Source organism: Podarcis vaucheri (assembly GCF_965113315.1).
Source record: "Podarcis vaucheri genome assembly, chromosome: 4".
NCBI lineage: Eukaryota > Metazoa > Chordata > Lepidosauria > Squamata > Lacertidae > Podarcis > Podarcis vaucheri.
This window is the reverse complement of record NC_138762.1, coordinates 72519343-72540661: the sequence shown is the minus strand read 5'-3', so window position 1 is coordinate 72540661 and position 21319 is coordinate 72519343. Positions and strand designations below refer to the sequence as shown.

Sequence of the window (21319 nt, the reverse complement as noted above, 5' to 3'; positions counted from 1 at the left end):
CCTGATAGAGAGGAGAAGCTATGTTGCTAGGTAGGACATTGAATCTCTCTCATTTGAAAATCACCAACGTAGGATTAAATTGGCCAACTCTCATCCAATCAAAATATACCTTGTTCCAGTGTCTTATATGCTCATATTATGAAGTCTCAAGCTTATGCTTGAAACGCACAGCTGGCACATGCCATTTAGTTTATAGTTCTATCTATATAAAATGGATTCTAAGAATAAGTTCATACAATCAATATGGGTTATATAATCTGGTTGGTTACTTGAATAGACACCACAAGTTCTATTTATCAGTGTATTTTCTTTTCAGATGGGAACATATGGGGTGTCCCCATTTTGGGCTGCCATTCTTACATTGATAAATGCCTGCATGATGACACTAGATCCCACTACAGTGCAGCACCTAGTGGAACAATACAGAATAAAACGGTAATAATTAGGCATCCAGACCAAAACAGCTTCTCCTTCCATCATTCTCTATGGTAGTGCGCAGCAAACAATTCCATTGTTTGGATGTGGGAAAACAGACACAAACAACCATGGGAAAAACAGCTAAACAGCAATCATGTGAGTGGATCTTCACAGAAAGAGAACTTCTCCAAATTGTTGGGAGGGGGAGAGATCCTCATCTAGATTTCTTCTAGACAATCAAAGCATATAGTTAGATGCTCCAGAAAACTCACTGACTTCCTGGCTCATAAAGAGATTTCTACTATGTCAGAGAACAGTACCTGGCCAAAAGTTTTAGCATAAAATAATAATACTGAAAAACAAATAAATTTGGTGCAACAGACATGCCACCATATGGAAACTGGGTCACCTGTAAACATGCAGTGTATGTCAATTTGTTTCTAATGTTGTAAGTTGCCCGTTCGCAAAACTTATCTGCATCCAACTAGAGTCACTTGAGGAAGAAATCTTTCAAGGAATAGAACATTCAGTCATTCCTAAACTCTTCACATAATTATCACAGGTTGTGGCAAAATGGAACGTTGGTTGGTTTCAGTTGTGCTATGGTTCCTTAACCTGTTGAATATTTTTAATATGGTTACAGAAGTTGGGTGCCACCCCCCACTCTCTGCTGAGGGTAGCAAGTTTACAGGCATCTTTCCCAGCCAGTCTTCTGTCAGCCTGCTCAACGTGAATCTCAGTCTTTTTTCTCCCAATCCTTTTTCCCAATACACCTTCCTAAAAGACCCTCTTTTTCTGCCACTACAAACCCACACCCCATCACCTCTGGCAACCTCTGTCTGCCCAGGCTCTCAGATGGGCCATCAACAGCTTCTTCATATTGATGCCTCTATCCCAGGCGAGGCCCTGGCTTGGAACGAAAGCTTTGCCTGTATTTTCCCACTGGCCTGCAATCTTCCCTTCAATACTCCAAATAACCAAAATTCTACTATTTATTAATTTTTAGCATTTAGGGGGGAATCCCCCTCCCCAATCTAAAGCAACATTATGTTTAGGAGTGGGAGTGGGGAAATCAGAATTCTGTATGTTATTATTACGAGTAGATATTTTGTTGGCTGGGAAGCAATTTTGAAATTTGTACCTGATGGGCAGAAGTAACTGAGAAATGTAATTATGTTGTGCTCTATCTACTCCTGATAGCACAAGTCCTACCTGATGAGAACAGTACAGAGGTTTTCATGGAGTTGCATGCACCTTCCTTTAGCCAAAAAAAAAAAATTTAAAAATACCCAGTAGTTTGTATTATCTGAGCTGTTTTTTTTTAAAAAAATTAATTGTATTATTATGGCGATTTCTTTTTCATTATTCAGATACAAGCAAGTGGGAAAATGCAGTACCAAGTCTCACTCTGTCCTTTTCACTCTTTCCCTTACATGTTTCAATGAAACACTAGTCCTAGGTTTAATAACACTGCTTTTTGGATTTTGCTGAGTCCCTCAAAATTAGATGTTGCTGCAAAACTAGCCTTTGTTGTCATATCCAGAGTGATTTGTTTCTTACTGAGAGCCCTTTTAAAAAGAAGAAGCAAAACTGAGCGTAGTTATAAACGAATCTCTTCAATTGCATTGAAAGCATTAATCCTAGAGAGTCTAGGAGCTAAAAAAGAATAAATGGCAAAAGCTCACCTAAGGCAGACTTATAACTCACATCTCTAAATTCCCTATACAGTGTTTTAACTCCTAAAACCTTGTAGTCAAGTAACTGAAGTGAAGCTCATTTTAATTAATCTTACAGATAAGTTTTGCAATGACCAGGAGGGATAGAGCAGCAATACTCTTAAGATTCTAGAGGGCTATTGGGTAGAGCATCCAGCTGATAGCTGTGTATCAGGGGATGATTAGCTGCTTGTGCTTAAAATAGTGCCCCTTCAGAGTTTGTGCGACCCCACAAACCTCTGTGTGTGACAGAGCTCCTCAGACATGTCTGCTCTAGTCACTTGTAGAGTCCGACAGTGGCTGTCTGCGGAAGCGCTTCCAGCAAAGAAGTTCCTTAACGGAAACGCGTCTCCTGGACTCACGACGTGACAGCTTCCGGCGAAGCATAGGTCTCCCTGCAGTTGCTTCTGACACCTCCCCGCTATTTTCGCTCGAAGTGTCTCTCACCCCTTTCTCTCCCCTGCTGCTTCCTGCCTGGGCTGCTGCGTCTCTCTCAGCATTACTGAGATCCTCCTCCAGAGACCCCGCGCTCCCCCTGCTGGTCCCTGCTTTGGCTGTTGACTCTCTCCCAGTCTCTGGGAGCCCTACCACTTCCCTTTCCTCCGATGTCAGTTCCCTGACATCCACCTCCCCTCCAGGGCCCCCCTCTCCCCCGCCCCTACTCTCTCCTCTGGGCGGTGAGGAGCTGAAACCCCTAAAAGAATCCTCTTCATCTTCAGACGTCTCGAACATTTCCCTCCATCGGTCCTCGTTCCGACTCGCTGAATCCTCCTCCACCTCGGAATCAGCGAACCCCTCCAACTCTTCTTCTTCGTCGGTGGTGGCGAAGTATTCCCTCCGGAACCTCGCCACTGGCTGGGGTTTCCGAGGGAATCTCTGATGAAAAGTTTCAATCAAAACCTCGTCATCTACATCCTCTGCCCTGACCCAGGTGTTTTCCGACTCCGGCTCCCCTTCCCACATTACCAAATACTCTACTTGCTCTCCCCTCCACCTGGAATCGAGAATCTCCGCTACATGGTAGCTGTGTTCTTTTTCCTCCATAGCTGGTCCCCTATTGACCCTCCCCTCTCTGTCCCCTATATACGGTGACAGCAATGATCTGTGGAACACTGGGTGCAACTTCATGTGGTTCAGTAACCGGAGTCTGAAAGCCACTGGGTTGACCTGTTGCGTGACTTCAAATGGGCCCAGCCTTTTGGGTCTTAACTTCTTACAACCTCCTTTAAATGGTAACCCTTGGGTGGACAACCACACCTGGTCCCCCACCCTAATGCTTTCTCCTTCCCTTCTGGTTTTGTCTGCCTGCCTCTTATATTCCTCCTTCGCCCTGTTTAAATTAAGTTGGAGCTGGCGATGGATCGCTTCCATTTCTTCAACGAACTGTTCTGCGGCTGGAACGCTCCAGTTCTCCCCCTCCCCCCCTGGGAAGGCTCGGGGATGACACCCGTGATTGGCCAAAAAAGGGCTCATTCCCGTGGACACGTTCTCTGCATTGTTATAGGCAAATTCTGCCAACGCCAGCTTCTCCACCCAATCATTCTCTCTGTCATTCACATAACACCTCAAATATTGCTGGAGGACACCATTAGCTCTTTCCGCCTGCCCGTTGGTTTCTGGATGGCGGGCAGTGGAAAAATTCACCTCTACATGCAATAAGCTCATGAGCTTCCTCCAGAACCTGGAAGTAAATTGTTTCCCTCGGTCCGAAACCACCCTCAAGGGGGCACCATGCAATCTAAACACATTTTCCACAAACAATTTAGCGGTTTCTTCTGCTGTGACCGCATGTGAGCAGGCTATAAAGTGGGCCATCTTGGTTAACAGGTCTACCACAACCATAATGGCTGTCTTCCCTTTGGACCTGGGCAGATCAGTCATAAAATCTATTGCCACTGCCTCCCATGGTCTTTCCGGCGTGGGTAGTGGTTCTAATAAACCTGCCGGTGCCCGCCTCTCCCCCTTGGCTCGTTGACATCGGTCACACCCTCTCACATACTCCCGCACATCTTCCCTGACCTTGGGCCACCAGAATTCCCTGGTAACCAGCCACATAGTTTTGTGTTGCCCAAAATGCCCTGCTGTGGGGCTATCGTGCAGTTGCTTGAGTACCTTTTCCCTCAATTCCCCTTCAGGTACGTATAACGCTCCCTTGTAGTACAACGCCCCGTTTCTCTCCTCAAAACCCCCGGGTTTGTCTCCCTCCCTCCTGAGACCCCTGAGTTTGTCCTGGGCATATTCATCCTGCACCGTTCCCTCTATCAGTTCCCTTAGCCCCACCAATGCCGCCCCACACACCCAGCGGTCCTCGGGAATGACATGGGTCTCTTCGGGTGCACCCTCTCCCTCCAAATATTCAGGTTTGCGTGAGAGAGCGTCCGCCCTAACGTTCTCCGGGCCTGGTACGTAACAAATCTCAAAGTTAAATTTGGAGAACTCCTGGGCCCATCTCAACTGCCGTTGGTTGAGCACTCGCGCAGTTCTCCAATACTCTAGATTCTTATGGTCCGTGCGCACTTGCACCTTCTGTTGTGCACCAATTAGTAGGTGCCTCCATCTCCGGAAGGCCTCATAAATCGCAAGAAGTTCCCGGTCGTACACCGTGTAGTTTCTCTCAGATTTGTTCAGCTTTCGCGAAAAGAAGGCACACGGTCGCCACTCGGACCCCTCCTTCCCCGGCTGCAGAAGAAGCACCGCCCCTATGGCTCTGTCAGAAGCGTCTGTTTCGACCCTCAGCTTTTTTTGTAAATCCACATGTAGAAGTTGTTCGTCAGAGGCGAAGGCCCTTTTCAGTTCCTCAAACGCTCGCTCCGCCTCCCCCGTCCAAACAAACTTCTTTTTGCTGCTGAGACAGTCCGTGATGGGCGCCGTCAGGTGAGCGAAGTTTCGGATGAACTTACGATAAAAGTTTCCAAACCCTAGGAACCTCTGCACATCCTTCTTAGTCTTGGGTGTTTTCCATTCCAGCACCGCTTGAACCTTGCCGGGGTCCATGGCCAACCCCTTGTCTGACAAGCGGTACCCCAGGAATTCCACCTCCTTGGTATGAAACTGACACTTCTCCAGTTTCACCCACAGTCTGTTGGCTTGCAGCCTGCTCAACACTTCTCTGACGTCTCTCACATGTTGCTCCTCATTCTCCGAATACATCAACACGTCATCTAAGAAGGCCACGCAATTCTTGTAGAGCAAAGGCCCCAGTACATGGTTCATAAAGGCTTGAAAACACGCGGAGCCTGCTTGTAATCCAAAAGGCATAACGAGATATTCAAATGCCCCCAAAGGGGTGAACATGGTGGTCTTCCATTCATCCCCTTTCCTTATACGTATCAGGTTGTACGCCCCCCTTAGGTCCAGCTTTGTAAAAATCTTTCCTTTTCGCACCCTGGTCAAAATATCATCAATCCTGGGCATAGGAAAAGCCACCGGCTCTGTCACTGCATTTAGGGCCCGAAAGTCACATACCAGCCTCGGCTTGTCCGTGTTTTTTTTGTCCACAAAAAACACTGGGCTACCCCCCGCTGCCTTGGACTCTCTGATGAAGCCTCTCTTCAGGTTCTTGTCAATGAACGCTCGCAACTCCTGCATCTCCCTGTCTGACATGGCATACAACCTGCCTACAGGAAGCTGTGCTCCAGGGAGTAAATTGATCTGGCAATCAAAGGGCCTATGCGGGGGTAGTTGGTCAGCTTCCTTCTCGCTGAACACGTCGCTGAGATCAGCATACTGTGATGGCACCTTCCCCTTCTCCATCACTTCCGTCCCTGCTAAGGTGGCTTGGGCCCCTGCTGACCCCTTTTCCCCCCTGCAGTGTTCTAAGCAATGTGCGGAACCGAAGGAAACCACTCTTTGATGCCAGCCCACCAGCGGATCATGTAGGGCTAGCCAGCTCATTCCCAAAATAATGGGAGCGCCTCCCAAGGTGGCCACATTAAACGCTATCAGTTCTGTGTGCCTTGCCACCCTCATTATCATTGGGATGGTCTGCAAGCTGACGCCTCCTCCCAACAGTTCCCTGCCATCGATCGTGGTCACCTGCAGGGGGTTGCTTAAGGGGATAGTCTGTATCTGGTGTTCAGCAGCAAACTCCTTGCTCATGAAATTGCAGGAGCTGCCTGAGTCCAACAGCGCCTTTATTTTTAGGGGGTGTCCATTTTGCAACTCTAGCGACACTTCAATCACTAGAGCAGGTCGAGGAGCTTCTGGCACTGGCACTTGGGGAAGGGGCACTTTCACTGCTCTTTGGCCTGGCTGCAGTGCCCTGCTGGCAACCAGGCGTTGGCTTTTACCTGCTCCGTTTCTCCCTGCTCTTCCCCCTCAACAGTTCCCACCATCCCTTGCCATTCCTTCCTCTGGGGGCAGACTCTGGCAAAGTGGCCTGGCTGTTGGCAGAGATAGCATTTCCGGGCTCCCTTTCCCTCCTTCTTCGCCCCCTCACTGGGCTTTGAAACTGCGCGCGCGCGGGCTGTTCCGATTTCCATCGGCTCTGCCGGCGGGAAAGCTGGCTCAGGAATGTCTGGAATGCGTAACTCCTTCCAACGTTCCCCTCTCCCTTCCCGCCTCTCCAAGGCTCTTGCCTCCTGGCGCGCTCCAATGGTCAGCGCAGATTTGGTCAGCTGATCCATAGACACCGCCCTGGGGCTCCTGGCCAGCTCGTCTTTCACAGCTGAAGAAAGACCTTCTTCAAATAGCATCTGAATGGGTGCTGCCGATAAATCCCACCCCAATCTGTGAATCAGCATGGTAAATTCAGTCCAGTACTCACGGACAGATCTGCTTCCCTGCTTGCAAGCCATTAGCTGTCTGCGCACCACCCCTTCCTCAATATCGCTGGAAAACATGATATCCATTGCACGAAAGAATTTCATAGTGTCCTTCAGGATATCGTTGTGCGTTGCCATCAGGGGTCGAACCCAATCTCGCGCCCCCTTCTCAAGATGCCCAATTACGAAAGCAACTCGGGATTCCTCATCAGGGAACTCATCAAACTGCACATTCAGGGCATATTGCATTTCAGTCCTAAAGGCATGGTAATCCTTGGGGTCCCCCCCAAACTTCTGCACTAATCCTGGTACCTTTCTGGGGAACTGAGTGGTTCTCCCCTTCTTGTCTGCATCTTGAGCCCTCCTCTCCTCGAGCCTCGCCGTCTGCAGCGCAAGTTGGACCTCCAATGCTCGGTATCTGTCTTCCAAGCTTGGACCAGCTCCACCCCCTGCGGCTCCGGCTCCTGCTGGGTCGCTCATGATGCTTTCTCCTGCACAGGCAGCGTACAGAGACTGTCGGACTGCTATCAGGGGATGATTAGCTGCTTGTGCTTAAAATAGTGCCCCTTCAGAGTTTGTGCGACCCCACAAACCTCTGTGTGTGACAGAGCTCCTCAGACATGTCTGCTCTAGTCACTTGTAGAGTCCGACAGTGGCTGTCTGCGGAAGCGCTTCCAGCAAAGAAGTTCCTTAACGGAAACGCGTCTCCTGGACTCACGACGTGACAGCTTCCGGCGAAGCATAGGTCTCCCTGCAGTTGCTTCTGACACCTCCCCGCTATTTTCGCTCGAAGTGTCTCTCACCCCTTTCTCTCCCCTGCTGCTTCCTGCCTGGGCTGCTGCGTCTCTCTCAGCATTACTGAGATCCTCCTCCAGAGACCCCGCGCTCCCCCTGCTGGTCCCTGCTTTGGCTGTTGACTCTCTCCCAGTCTCTGGGAGCCCTACCACTTCCCTTTCCTCCGATGTCAGTTCCCTGACACTGTGGTATCCCACGATTGACTTAGAATTCTCATCTGTGTTGTCTGGAAGGGTAGAACAGTCTTCTACAAGTGTCAGATCATGGAGAATCAAGGCTATAGCCCTCCCCGCCATCAGTGTCTCATCAGTCACTGAACAGATTGGAGACATGGAAAGAAGGAAGACATTCCATATTTTAAAATGCACTGTGCTGTGTTGTTCAGGGTTTCTGATAGTGCCAAAGTAAGGTAAAACTCCACTGCTGCTGGCAACCAGATTACATGTTATGTGTGGTTCCATGGAACTGTGGTCAGCTTTCAATGTTGAGCGGGTCAGTAGCTGCTTAACGCCTTTCTCCTGAACTGTTTCTCACTCCAAATCAATTCTTACATGAAGGAAAAGACAGTAGAACCTGCAGCTTTGCTCCCAAGGAAGAGGTTAAAAATGACAAGGAGGAGAAAGAGGGGGGAAATGAGCAGCCCCTTCCCCAGCTAGTGCTGCACTCAAGTTTGCATCCTTGTGCAGCTTTTAGTTTTTTTAAAAAAAATGTTGCACAAACTATATGTATGTATCATTGATCCCTAAGAGAAAGGGATGCATCATAAAATATCCATGTGGTAAGAAGAAGTAAAACATTTCCTCTTTTTATTACAAATTCAGCAAGACAGCTGAATTCTACTCCATCCCTGAGAGAACCTTCTCACATGCCTCATCTCTGTAATGGCAGGTGCAGAGTATCTATGCTAGTATGGAGCACTATTACCGGAAATTAAATTATATTTTATTTTAGTGGAGGCCAATTTGGGACAGGTTTAGAGACTGAGGGAAGAAGCTGTATATAGCAGAGGCATTCCCATAAGACTGAAATGAAATGGCCAATATAAGACAAGACTAAGATGAGAAATATTATGTATGATTTGCTCAACTAATCTTCTTGCCTAGATCTTCTTTTTCTTGGCATCTTTGAAGATTCACTTTGGGTTCTTCCTCTGATTTGGAACTCCCTTCTTTGAATAGCCAACATTCCTCTTACCTTTCTTCTTCTTCTTTTTTCAATACTCTGTTTAAAACACTGCATTTTCTTTTATACGCACTTTAAAGATCTTCTAGATTTTGGGACATTGTTGTTGTTCCTGTTTCCTCTGGGGCTTTTTCACCTACTGCCTTAAACTTCCAGTTAAGAATATAGGAAGCTGCCTTATACTGAGTCAGAGCATTAGTCCTTCTGGCTCAAGTAATGCCTATTCAGACTGGCAGCAGCTCTGCAGGGTTTCAGACCTGAGACTGAACCTGGGACCATCTGCATACAAGGCATACAGTGCTCTACCACTGAGCTATGGCTTTTCCCAAATTGTAATGACTGGGGTAAGATTATGAACCTGTGGCCAGGGAATTAGCTTCTAAAATGCTATTGCAGAGCACCTAGTAATATAGGAGACTTCCAAGTAAAATGAAAATGATTCTCCTGACAATGAAGCAACCATCCACGGTGGGTTGAACTTGTGGCATTTGGGTATTGGGAGACCTATCAAGTTAAAACTACGGAAAAATTCATTGACTAAACTAACAAAAATGTAAAAAAATAAAAATAGCCATCCCTCAGATGTAACTTTGGTTTGTTTAAAAGCAGAATAAAAAACATCTTATATTTTTAAAAGAATGAAAGCCAGAGCAATGCACATGGTTTCCAATCTGGCTCAAACTAGGTCACTATTTCTTTGCTAACCTTACCTTACATGAGGATTAAATGGGCAGAGGAGCACAACGATCACCTGCTTAAACTCCTTAGGGAAAGAGCAGGATGACAATAAAATAACAGCTACTGTTCTCCAGGCCCATGCCTCAAGCAGTTGTTTTCACTCATCTGAACACACTGTCGGGCGATCTGGATGAGTTAATAATTCCTATTATTATTGACCCACTTCATTCTATGCTTTGCAATTTAGTTTATAGAAATTTCACACTACAGATTGTTAAGTAAGGTTGAGGCCATTGTTAAATAATTCATCTGAAGGCCTGGGCCAGGGCTCAAATGACTAAGCGTTTTGTTGCCAGAGTGCAGTGTACAGAAACACTAAATCCAGAGTCAGCTGAGGTGAAAATGATAAAGCAGATTACATCTGGGAGGGCGAATCTACTCTGCTGTGACATATAGAGGACACCACACTATAAACAGAAGCTCAGGCAACTCTCCAAAGCAAGAAGGCTATTATGGGAAAGAGAGAACTGTCCACCCTGAGGGAAAAAAGGAGTCTCATAGGGTCAAAAATTCTGGCAGCCAAATCCAAAGTGCAGATGAAAAGGTGACAGCATCCTTCCATGTAGAATAACTGGACAGAAAATACAATAACTATCAATGTGTAGTTGTATTTTCTCAGTTGAAAGAAGCAGATTTCTCATTGGGTCAATATGCCAAACATCCAAACATGTGGTCTACAGACAGATGTATATTGTGGAGGTAAAAGGAGGTCATTGTCTTCTTCAATAGTGTCAATTTGTCCTTAGCTTCCAGAGTCACAAAAGTAGGATTGCAGGGTCTTTTTCTATTTTCAATTAACCGTAAAATGCAACAAAATATTTTGCATAACAACAAGGAAAGAAATGAGGAAGAGAATAGATACTCAAATACATAAGTGTTTAGCTATTGAAAATGAAGCACTTAATGGCATTCAGTCTTCCATACCTACATTGGCACAGGTTACAAGAGTGGCATCAGATAAAGGAAAGGTGATCACACCAGTGCTTCTATATTCACTTAATAATAATAATAATTAAAAAAAAAATATTTATATCCCGCCCTCCCCAACTGAAGCCAGGCTTAGAGCGGTTAACAACAGTAAATTAATACAGCATTCTAAAATCAATTCATTATAAAATCAGTTCAGATCAAATTAATGGCAACCATTGGGCTAGAGATCTGTGAGGAATTACTTACAATCTGTCCCAAAGCAGCAGTATTGCCTGATATCACCAGTAATCTACGAGAATGGTATATTGAGCTGCTGTTGGGGGTGGAAAAGTTGCACTTGTCCTTTCGTTTCCTCCCCCAGCAGTTCTCTCTCTTCTTCATTTTGTATAACAGCAGGTCAAAGTCCTGACCATAGTGTCATGGTATCTGACCAGAAAGTAAGTGAGACATCTTGGATCCTTCAACTTATTTTAGGTATCTCTCCCCCTATACATAGTGTTCTCCTGACTCCGAATAATCCCTCTCAAGCCACTCCAGCTGAATGTTACAGTCATAGCTTTTTCAATGCACAATACCAATTTTGTCCAATATATTTTAAAAGATCAGATGGAGAGAGAAAGACCAAGAAGGATGTCATGTCACACAGAACGCTATTGCCCATAAATTAAGCACAGTTTACCATCTCAGTATTTTATAAATATAAAAAAGGAAAACAAACAAACAACACAAAGATACACAGCTCCAGACCGAGTATGGTGTAAAACATCAAACTATGAAATAGAGAAACCTGCAGAGCAGAAAAACTGTTTCATGTCATATCCCCCTCCTCTCCCACACCTTCAAGGATGATCGGGCACATTACCCATTTGTAAAAGGTAAAGGCAAAGGACCCCTGACCCCAGTCGTGAACGACTCTGGGGTTGCGGTGCTCATCTCGCTTTATTGGCCGAGGGAGCCAACGTTTGTCCGCAGACAGTGTTTCCGAGTCATGTGGCCAGCACGACTAAGCCGCTTCTGGCGAACCAGAGCAGCGCACGGAAACACTGTTTACCTTCCCGCTGGAGTGGTACCTATTTATCTACTTGCACTTTGACGTGCTTTCAAACTGCTAGGTTGGCAGGGGCTGGGACCAAACAATGGGAGCTCACTCCATCGCGGGGATTCAAACTGCCGACCTTCCGATTGGCAAGCCCATGGGTAGGCAAACTAAGGCCCGGGGACAGATGCGGCCCAATCACCTTCTCAATAAGGCCCACGGATGGTCCAGCAATGAGCATGTTTTTAAATGAATAGAATGTGTCCTTTTATTTAAAATGCATCTCTGGGTTATTTGTGGGGCACAGGAATCTGTTCATTATTTGTTTTCCAAATAGTCCAGCCCGCCACAAGGTCTGAGGGACAGTGGACCAGCCCCCTGCTGAAAAAGTTTGCTAATCCCTGGAAACCTAAGGCTCAGTGGTTTATACCACAGCGCCACCTGCGTCCCTTTTACCCATTTGTAGTAGTTATAATTACTTTTGTCATTGTACAATGAGTTCTGCTATTTCCCCACAATTTCTGTCCTTAAAGCTGCTCCCCCAAATTGTGCCCTTACTGCATGGTCCCTTCTGCATGCCAAAAAGAGAGAGAATGGGTGCTATCCAACTCGGAGTCAACCCATTAAAAGCTATGAACTTGGTTTCAACAAGTCTACTCTGAGTATGATTAATGCTGGATATCACCTGATAAAATTAAAGATGAGTCATTAGTTTAAAATATGCCTGAATCAAACATCCAGCTGCCCTACTCTTAATACCTTTGCACACCTCCAATTGCCTCCCCCATACTTAACAAAACAAAAAGTTGTTGCCTGCTACAAAGAAGGAATTCCCAGAACTAGGAAACCAATGATTTGGAAAGCTCTCAAGCTTCCATCACAGATCACCTGCATCTCAAAGTCTTGAAGAGCCCTCTGTTGGTTTCTTGACTAAGTACAACCTTTCAAAAATTTCAGTGATTGTTCATGGTAAGAGGAAGAAGAAGGTGGGAGAGACAATAATTTCTGTGGGGTCACCTCTTAATTAAAAGTGCATGAAGCAAGCTTTGGAAGGAATATTTTTCCCCCAGGCATACATGTTCAGGAAAAACAACAACAGCTGGTGTTAAAACACTTTTGTTACATGCCCAAGCTGTTGTTACTTGAATTAGTTTGCTGCTCTTTAGAACAAAACTGTCATGCTAATTACTTTACAAAGGGCTTAGCTCAGAGATTTCAAGTTACCAAGAAGGAACTGAATCAATCTGCCATCAGTTTCCTGCAAGAACAACATAGGAAAAATATATGTATCCATTTTAAAATTTGCATTGAATCCCCTCCCCCACCCGCACACAATACTCACACTTTTAAATATTTCCTTCTAGTTACCTACAAACAGGAGCTTTTCAGATTAGTTGTGATTAAGCATTGTCCTAGATCATATTTTCCAAAATCATATGCCACTAATGATATGAAAGTCTCCCATTCCAAATAATAATAATAAGTTTGGTCTAAAGCTGTGCACAGAGTTCATAAGGGGAAAGCTTCAAGATGAAGTATCAACCAGGAGTTGCTCTACAAAGAATGCTTCTGATGAGCATTCAAATGCACACAGGGAGCTCCACAGGTCACCAGCAGAGAACCTTTGGCGCTCCAGATATTATTGGGCTACAATTTCCATCTTCTTTGAACATTGGCTGTGATGGCTGTGGTTGATGGGAGTAGGAGTCCAATGTCATCAGTAGAGGACCACAGTTTTCCCATCTCTGCTCCCTACAATGTAGCACCCTGCATTGTGTACACCATGTCATGGAGCTTTTTTGAATATTTAAGTAAAAGGAGAACCCCTGACACTTATTTGAATTCCTATGTGTCCAAGAACAGCTAGGTGAGATCTCCTTTGTTTTAACATGCAAAAGAAAAGAAAGGAGACAGAAAGTCTATGCTGCAGCCTTCTCTCTGAACCAGAAGAACAGAGAAACTGCACTGAACTCTTCCCTGCTGTTCTCCCACAAAGCTAGCTGCAATTTGGCTAGGTCATTTAAACTAAGGCTGTCTCATACCTTACCTCGGAGCTCCCCGTAACTCATGAAAACCCCAGGATCCTAGATTACTGCCAGGACAGGGGAAACATTGCCGAGCAAGATGACCTGTGGGAGATCAATGCACTGACTTTTTCCGAGGTAAAGTGAGAGGAGGATCTCAGTTTGATACAAATGTTTTTGCTGTGCTGCAGTGTGACAGAAGAAGCAGGTGGCAGCCTGAAGGATATTATGCTGAAGTCCATTAGAGCTGTAGAATCTCCACCCTTGATGTGGGGGAGAATGATTTGTGGTGGCTTAAGTGTCCTATATTATATTCCATCTACTACACTTTCTGCATTCCCACATCTGAAGTGAAAAATGATTAAGCCAGCAACAATACGTACTCGGATCCAAGCAGCAGTCAAAGCAAGGGAATTACAACAGTTTGGATACTCAAATACATAAGTGTTTAGCTATTGAAAATGAAGCACTTAATGGCATTCAGTCTTCCATACCTACATTGGCACAGGTTACAAGACTGGGGACAAATCATACAGCTATTAAAATTAGACATTAACAGAAATGGTCTGCTTTGGAGTGTTTACCAACATCGTTACGTAGTACAATTCTCCATTATTCTGTGAAGTAGAACCAGCAAGTTATTTTCCGAATAAGGCATGGCCTGCAAGCCAGAAATCAATACCTCCGATGGTGTCTTTTTCAAAGTACATTGTTAGTATGTTACAGAAAAATGTTGTTTAAAAGATTGTTCCTGTTACAGGAAAAGTATGTCATTAAGATTTGCAATAAAAGGTATCAACAGAGAAATTATTAGAGAAGGATGTTCCAGAAGGTGGGAGGTGGGGCAGAAATGATGGTGATTCCTCATTGCTGTGCAATAGCTGTTGACTAACCCATTTTTAATTGCCAGCATGAATGATATATGTACAGCATTATTAAAATGGTGAATCTTCTAAAAATGATGAGGTCTTTATACTGCAAACACCTTCATCAAACAAGTTCGAAGAAATGTGAAGTATAACGAGTTCCTACATAAACAATGACATTTCAGAAGTCTTCTACAAAATAAAATACACTATACCTATTTTCTGTTCAGAGGGCTTATATAGTACACTAATAACCAAAGCAACTTATTTCCTATTTCAATGGGTTTAAGGTTCTTCTTCTTTTTATTATTATTTATTGACTTTTCCTCCATGAACAACCATTGTGGTGGGGATTGATATACATCTGAAAATAGAATTGCATTCTGATAGCAAAATATGCACAGCGGACACACACAACAGCATTAATATAAACAAGCTACTGTGTTTTATAACATTTTTGTCTAACAAGAGTCAAGGAGAAAGCTGAAAGGTGACTATAGCATGTTCTACAGTTGGATACCCTAGTCTCACTTATTTGTAGTAGGCAGGCTAGCTGGCCAGCTTATGGCTGAATAATGTACTTACCATCCTCAGTGGGCACATAAATATTCAGATACAGGCAGTCTTCGTTTTGATCTTGAACATACGTCATCACAGTATCCAAGTTGGCAGTAAACCAAACAGGCAGCATGTCGTTGAGCAGTGATCTCTCATCCAGATACTGTGGGCAGACAGCAGCAAATTGTGTGGCATTCCGTGTGCCGGTCCAGGAGGAAGGAGGCTCCGGGGGCTGGAATCGTCTTTCCCCAGTTGGAGGAGCAGCATAAGGAACTCCCAGGTATTGCTCCACAGGACCAAGTATTTCATTGGGCAAAGGTGTTCTTACACCACGTATTTTGCCATAATTCGTGGTTACGACTGGGTATTGTGCTTGTCCATCGATAAGCGTAAACCGTATCGCTAGAGCAGTTATCCAGAAGAGGAAATTAGAATTCAACATGACACAAACAGGAGTAAAGATCAAAGGCAGCCATAAGAGTCCCATTGGCCTTGACATGATTTACATCAACATTCGCAGGCCTCTGTCTTCCACACCCAGATGGAGAATCAAATTAGTCGGGAAAGGGCAAAAAAGTGAGGAGGGAGGGGAGTGTGCAAGTGGGGGGGAGGGGGAGGGAGGAGTTGACCAAGGAAAATAAAATAAGGGGCAAAAACAATCTTGCCAAGGCAGAAAGAAGCCCCCAAAATGAGTGTCGTATGTGTCTCAGCAGAATGACCATAGACAGATCCCCGTGGCACAAAAAGCAAGGGAGTTCTTTTGCTTAAAGCCCATCCCTTGGGTCTGCTTCTCTTTCAGTGCTGATATCACAATCCAAGAATCAGAAGTGGCAAGATGTTCAACATTTACTCTGCTACGTTGGCACGGTGGCTCCTTCCAGTTAACTCCAGCATGATGAATCAACCTGTGCAATAAACAAAGAAGGGAGAATTAACATACACTCTGCTGCTGACAATATTTTAAAATAAATCTTCAATTTGTTTCCCTGCCATTTCATCACCTTCATCCATTTCTGCTAGATTAACATCATGCTGCCATTTAAGGATATAGGAATTCTCCAATGCCTATCAGTCCAGTGGGACATACAGCTAATGAGAAATGCTTGAGTAGCACACCATTAAACGGTAGCTGCTATCTCCACTGGGCAGTGACACTGCACATTTCATTTCTCAGCAGCTATATAACTAGCTGCAGAACCATCTGCTGTCTGTGTATGTGAAAAAATAAATTTTAACTTAGAGAAAATTTCAGTGGCATTGAACAGAGGGGACTAGCTTTGATTACTATTTTGTGCATTGACTATTTATTTACATCACTGCTTCTAAGGGGCTCAGAGCAGCATATATTGTGTCTCCTCCCCATTTTAAGCCAGAAGCATTATGCTGAGTGTGACTAGAACAGATTTGACTCCAGGATGCTGTAGTCCAACATTTGAAGTCCAATGAGTATCTACTTCAGCACAGTGGGTTGGAATTTAGGGTGTTTTTGTGCATTTCTCCCCCTTTCCTTGGCTTGTTTCAAGCAAATGCAGAACTGTTGCTAACTAAAATGTAGATGTGGTGTTGAAAAAAAGTTCTCTTACTTCTCACTAACATCATTCACATGCATACAGTACTAGTGAAAGAGGTCAAAGGTGGTTTTAGTCACATGTGTGAAAATGCATAGAGTGTTTGTTGTGGGGGAGGAAGGGAAAGGAGAATGTTAGCCGCTTTGAGACTCCCGAAGGGGAGTGAAAGGCGGGATATCAAATCCAAACTCCTCCTCCTCCTCCTCTTGTCCCATGCAGAGTCAAGCTCAAATCTGAGTATCTTTCAGAACAGTTTGAGATGACTTATTTATACTTGTTAGGCTTGGCTATTTGCCTAACATTTTAATTGGGACTCTCAGTGGCTATGGTGGTTGCTCGAGAGTAACCAGGCAGGACTCTGACCTGTCTTTTACAGGCTTTATTCTTGGTGCAAACTATTTACAGTGAAGAGTGTCATAAATTCATGTCTGTCTCAATCGCTAGCAGAATCTGGGAGTGGTCGGTTTTTGTACCTCCCCCAGCACAAAAGTCCCGTCACCCCCAGCCTTTTCCGACCCTCCCTGTGCCGAAAACTACTGCGCAGAATGGACGCTGGCAAGGGCGTGCTTCCCACCTCTCTAGCTTGCTCAGGCTCAGTGTTAAGGCTCTCCCTAGCATCCCCTTGCCCCTGCACTTCTTCTCCACTGGAGGTAGGGCTTTCCTCCTCACTAGAAGAGGAACTGCTTCACAAGATTTTGGGAGGCTCTCTATAACACAACTGCCCTTCCATCTGTCGTCTCTGAGCTGATGGCAGTTCCCTGACAGGGACATAGGCAGAAGCAGCCTTATTCTGGTTCATCTTGCTCTGTATAGTCTCCATTGATCGGAATCAGCTCCCCAGGATTCCAAACAGGGGCCTTTTCCAAAGCTAAGCATGTGCTCTATCACTGAGCCACAGACCTTCCCTGATTATTTCTATCCCTGCCTGCCTCTCTGCACATTTTTATGTATAACCCTACCATGGGACTTTGGAATGAGAAAGCTGAAAGAAAATCTACTAAAAAATAAATAACTAAAGCAAACGTGAAATGTGTTAATTTTTCCATTGTCAAGGAACATGTTGTCATAGCTACATTATTTTAGCTATAAAATGTACTCAACACAGAAGTGTCCTTTCAAGTTCCTCATTAAGATGCAATTTTCCACATAAGGTCCAAAATATTCAACAAATCCATGCCAGGGTTCTTTAAAGAAGTGAGCACTCAGCACTCTCTATCTAGATAACTCCCTCCCCCACATTTGCCCTGAGGAAGTGGCCTAATTTTAATGTAGGACTTTGCTTACACTGTTAAATGTCAGGACAGTGACAAGAAGTTTCCGTAGCATATAGACTCATATCAAGCTAACCTAAAGGAAAATGTCGGCTGAATTGTATGAATGTTGCATCATGGAATACACAAAAATGTAATATGAGAAACATTTCCAGTCAAAGGAAAAGAAAACACGAGTGATTCCACTCCACTAGGGACAGCACCCCAACTCCAGCTAAAACTAAACTGTATTAACCACATTCTCATACAGAAATTCATTGAAACTAAACTCTTAAGAGTTAGATCACTGAGCACATTGGAGCAAATTTTCCCATCTGCTGGGAGGTACTTGACTTCCTCTAACAGTAAACACGTATGCACACAAGTACACAAGCACACACACAAGATTATTGGCATTATTTGTTTATATATCTTATGGCTTGCTTCTGTGTGGAAGATTGTGGAGTAGGGTTCTTAGGATTCACGGATACTGAATTATGTCACTGGTCTGTAGCTCAGTAGAGAATAGAATTTTATTATTACGGTCACAGACCAGTTCCAGGTCACTTACAATATCAGGAAAATCATAAAACACAACAGGAATACATTGAATTGCAATTGGTTATAACAGAGACAATTCAGATATAGCGACTGTTAAACAAATATATTAAATCTTGATCACTAAAATATAACCTAAAGTTATCATTTAAAACCTTAATCATTTTGGTAGCACAGCTTGTTCCCTAAGTTTTATGGCTGTCGCACAGAATTTGGCCAGAGTATCTCTAGCCCAGTATTGTCTAAACCAGCAGACAATGGTTCTTGCAGTATGCAAAGGCTATTATGCTCTCTTTAGAACCATAACCTTTAATGGGGACATCTTGCCTCTCTTGGTGCTCTGCTTTCTAGAGTCAGCCAATAGGGGAGTTGCCACAAGGATGAGCATGCACCTTTAGGACCAAAATTTGAAGTCCAGGTGAGAGAATGGTATTTACTGTAATGGTGGGCTGCCTGAAGCACCTGGTGGTTATTTTGCTTTATGTTTTCATCTTTTCCCTCGAGTTTCATATGAGTGAGATCTCTTAGGTTTCATAATGAACCACTGGAATGCATTGGATACTGTGGGTATTATAATACAGTGGTACCTCGGGTTACAGACACTTCAGGTTACAGACTCTGCTAACCCAGAAATAGTACCTCGGGTTAAGAACTTTGCTTCAGGATGAGAACAGAAATAGTGTGCCGGTGGTGTGGCAGCAGCAGGAGGCCCCATTAACTAAAGTGGTGCTTCAGGTTAAGAACAGTTTCAGGTTAAGAACAGACCTCCAGAACGAATTAATTTCTTAACCTGAGGTACCACTGTAATATTACTGGCATTGGATATTGCTAACTGACCAACTGGTATGTTTTATGTTCATTTAAACATTTGCCACTGTTTTGAATTAAATGATGGATTTATCATGTTGCATTGCAATGCATTCAAATCACAGTTATGGCATTTCAGTTGCCTATCCTGTGAAATGCTTTGGGCACAGACGTATTTGCGGAAAATGTGGTACGCAAATACACTGACCCTGAATATAGGGATTCAGACTGAAGTCTTTGACAGTCCTACCTGGAGATACCAGTGGTTGAACCTGACATCTTTTGAATGCAAAGCAAGAGCTCTACCGCTCCAAATCTTTCCTACTTAATGATGTGAGCTATTTCTGCAGCCTGAAGTGCATCCCAGGCAGAGTTTCATTACCATCTGTTGTTTTTTAGAACAGGGCCTTAGAGTCACCCGTGACAGGTCATGAAAATGTTGACCTTTTGCAATTATGCTAGCAGCTCTGTTGCTTGTATTTACTTAACAGTGAGGGGAAAACATTTCTAAACTACTCCAGAGCTTTTTACAGCCTTGTTTTAAATGATTGTTATACCTTCTGAGTTTGTTCAGGAGAGCATCCTTTCCTAGATTACCATGCATAAATGGCAGAATGACAGCAACAACAATCTTCCTTTCCCAACCTCACCAAAGACTTTGCATGACACACAGATTAGCTTTGCTTTGTTTGCATCCTCTAAGGCTATGTTTGCCAATTGGTGGTCTTACAGAGAGCCTGTGGCTTCCTGTGTCTGCCTCTCCCTTTTCACAGGGCAACAGCTGTGGACAAGGAAAGGAATAGATGGCTGGGAGAAGGTAGGACACACAACATGTGGAATTTGTCCCAGTGTTACTTGTCCTGATTATTGGGGGGATACAGTGCACAACTATAAGAATTGGAGCAGGGATGCTCAATGATGAGAACAGTTGTACTTTAACTGCTATGGGCAGAATCAAGGTAGTAACATCTCCCATACAAGAAGGCCCCTGTCTGAATTCTGTCCATGCATACAGTCCTTTACACAGCTGTAACCTCTCAACTTTCAAAGTAGAAAACAACATTCCCTTTGGAAATAAGGGTAGGGGACTTCCACTAAATGCTATAGGCAGACCCAGTACTTATGAGTCCCGAGTACTGATCAGACAAGGCATAGTCCTCTTCTCATTTAACACTTCTGCTATAATTTTTCATTTAAGAATGTCTGGTTGGTTGGTTTGTCTTTGCTATTTACTTTTATTTACACACACACACACATGCACACACACACACATACACACATCTTAATTTCCATTTGATCCATGAGCTAAGCTGTGTGTGTCTGTGTGTGTGTGTGTGTGTGTGTGTGCGCGCGCGTGTGTGTGTGTGTGTGTGTTGCATTCCAGTGTCAAGCCAAGTTAACACCACCCTTATCATTCATTTGGATACTAGACAAAACAGTTTGCCTCCATCCAAAACCCTGTGGGATAATGACGCTGACACTGGATTTTGTGTGAGCAAAACAGGCTGACTTATTCACTTTACCCTTCTCTCAGACTTTTCTGAGACTGAATTCAAGATCTGTAGATTCCAAGCACACATAATGATTACTTAGGAAAGTCTGAAGCTCACACAAGTGTGGGGTCATTTGTGAATTAGGTGCAGATCTCCTTGATAGCAATGTACTTAAAGCTTAGACTACAGGAACTGACTGGTAGGAATGAGTTATTATTACTCTTCTGTATACCCATATACTTTTCTACAATCAGTCTGAGTAAGAATAGGAAGTTAAATGGACTCATAGTTTTCCCAGTAAGGCTGCTCCCAGGTTACTATTCAAATAGCAAGCAGAGAAAGGAGATTAAGGCATTGTCATTTCACTGACAGAAGATCCGGTTCTTTATCCTTTTCAATCTAGAATGGATGAAAGACTAAAAATGATCAATTACAGAATGAAATCCAGTATTTCAGAAGTGGTGCCAAAATGAGAATGGGTCTTTTCTGTATGATATATTTCACTACAAAATGGAAAATACAGTAGAAATGCAATTTAATTAGATGAGCAGAGGCTTAGAATCCTGTCTTATTCCCCCTACAGGAAAGGAAAACAGATAATAAGGGAAGTAAGACAGAA

The 21319-nt window shown here is 44.1% G+C and overlaps 1 protein-coding gene across 6 annotated transcripts in view; it reads right to left on the bottom strand.

The window, feature by feature from the left end:
* NLGN4X (neuroligin 4 X-linked) overlaps positions 1–21319 on the bottom strand; it is a 167875-nt gene that overhangs the window by 111597 nt on the left and 34959 nt on the right. For all 6 annotated transcript variants that reach the window (XM_082220078.1, XM_082220074.1, XM_082220073.1 and 3 more), the window contains one exon: positions 15052–15929. In XM_082220078.1, coding sequence (XP_082076204.1) covers positions 15052–15523 — 472 coding nt within the window. In that variant the 5' untranslated portion in view covers positions 15524–15929. The remainder of the gene's footprint in view (positions 1–15051; positions 15930–21319) is intronic.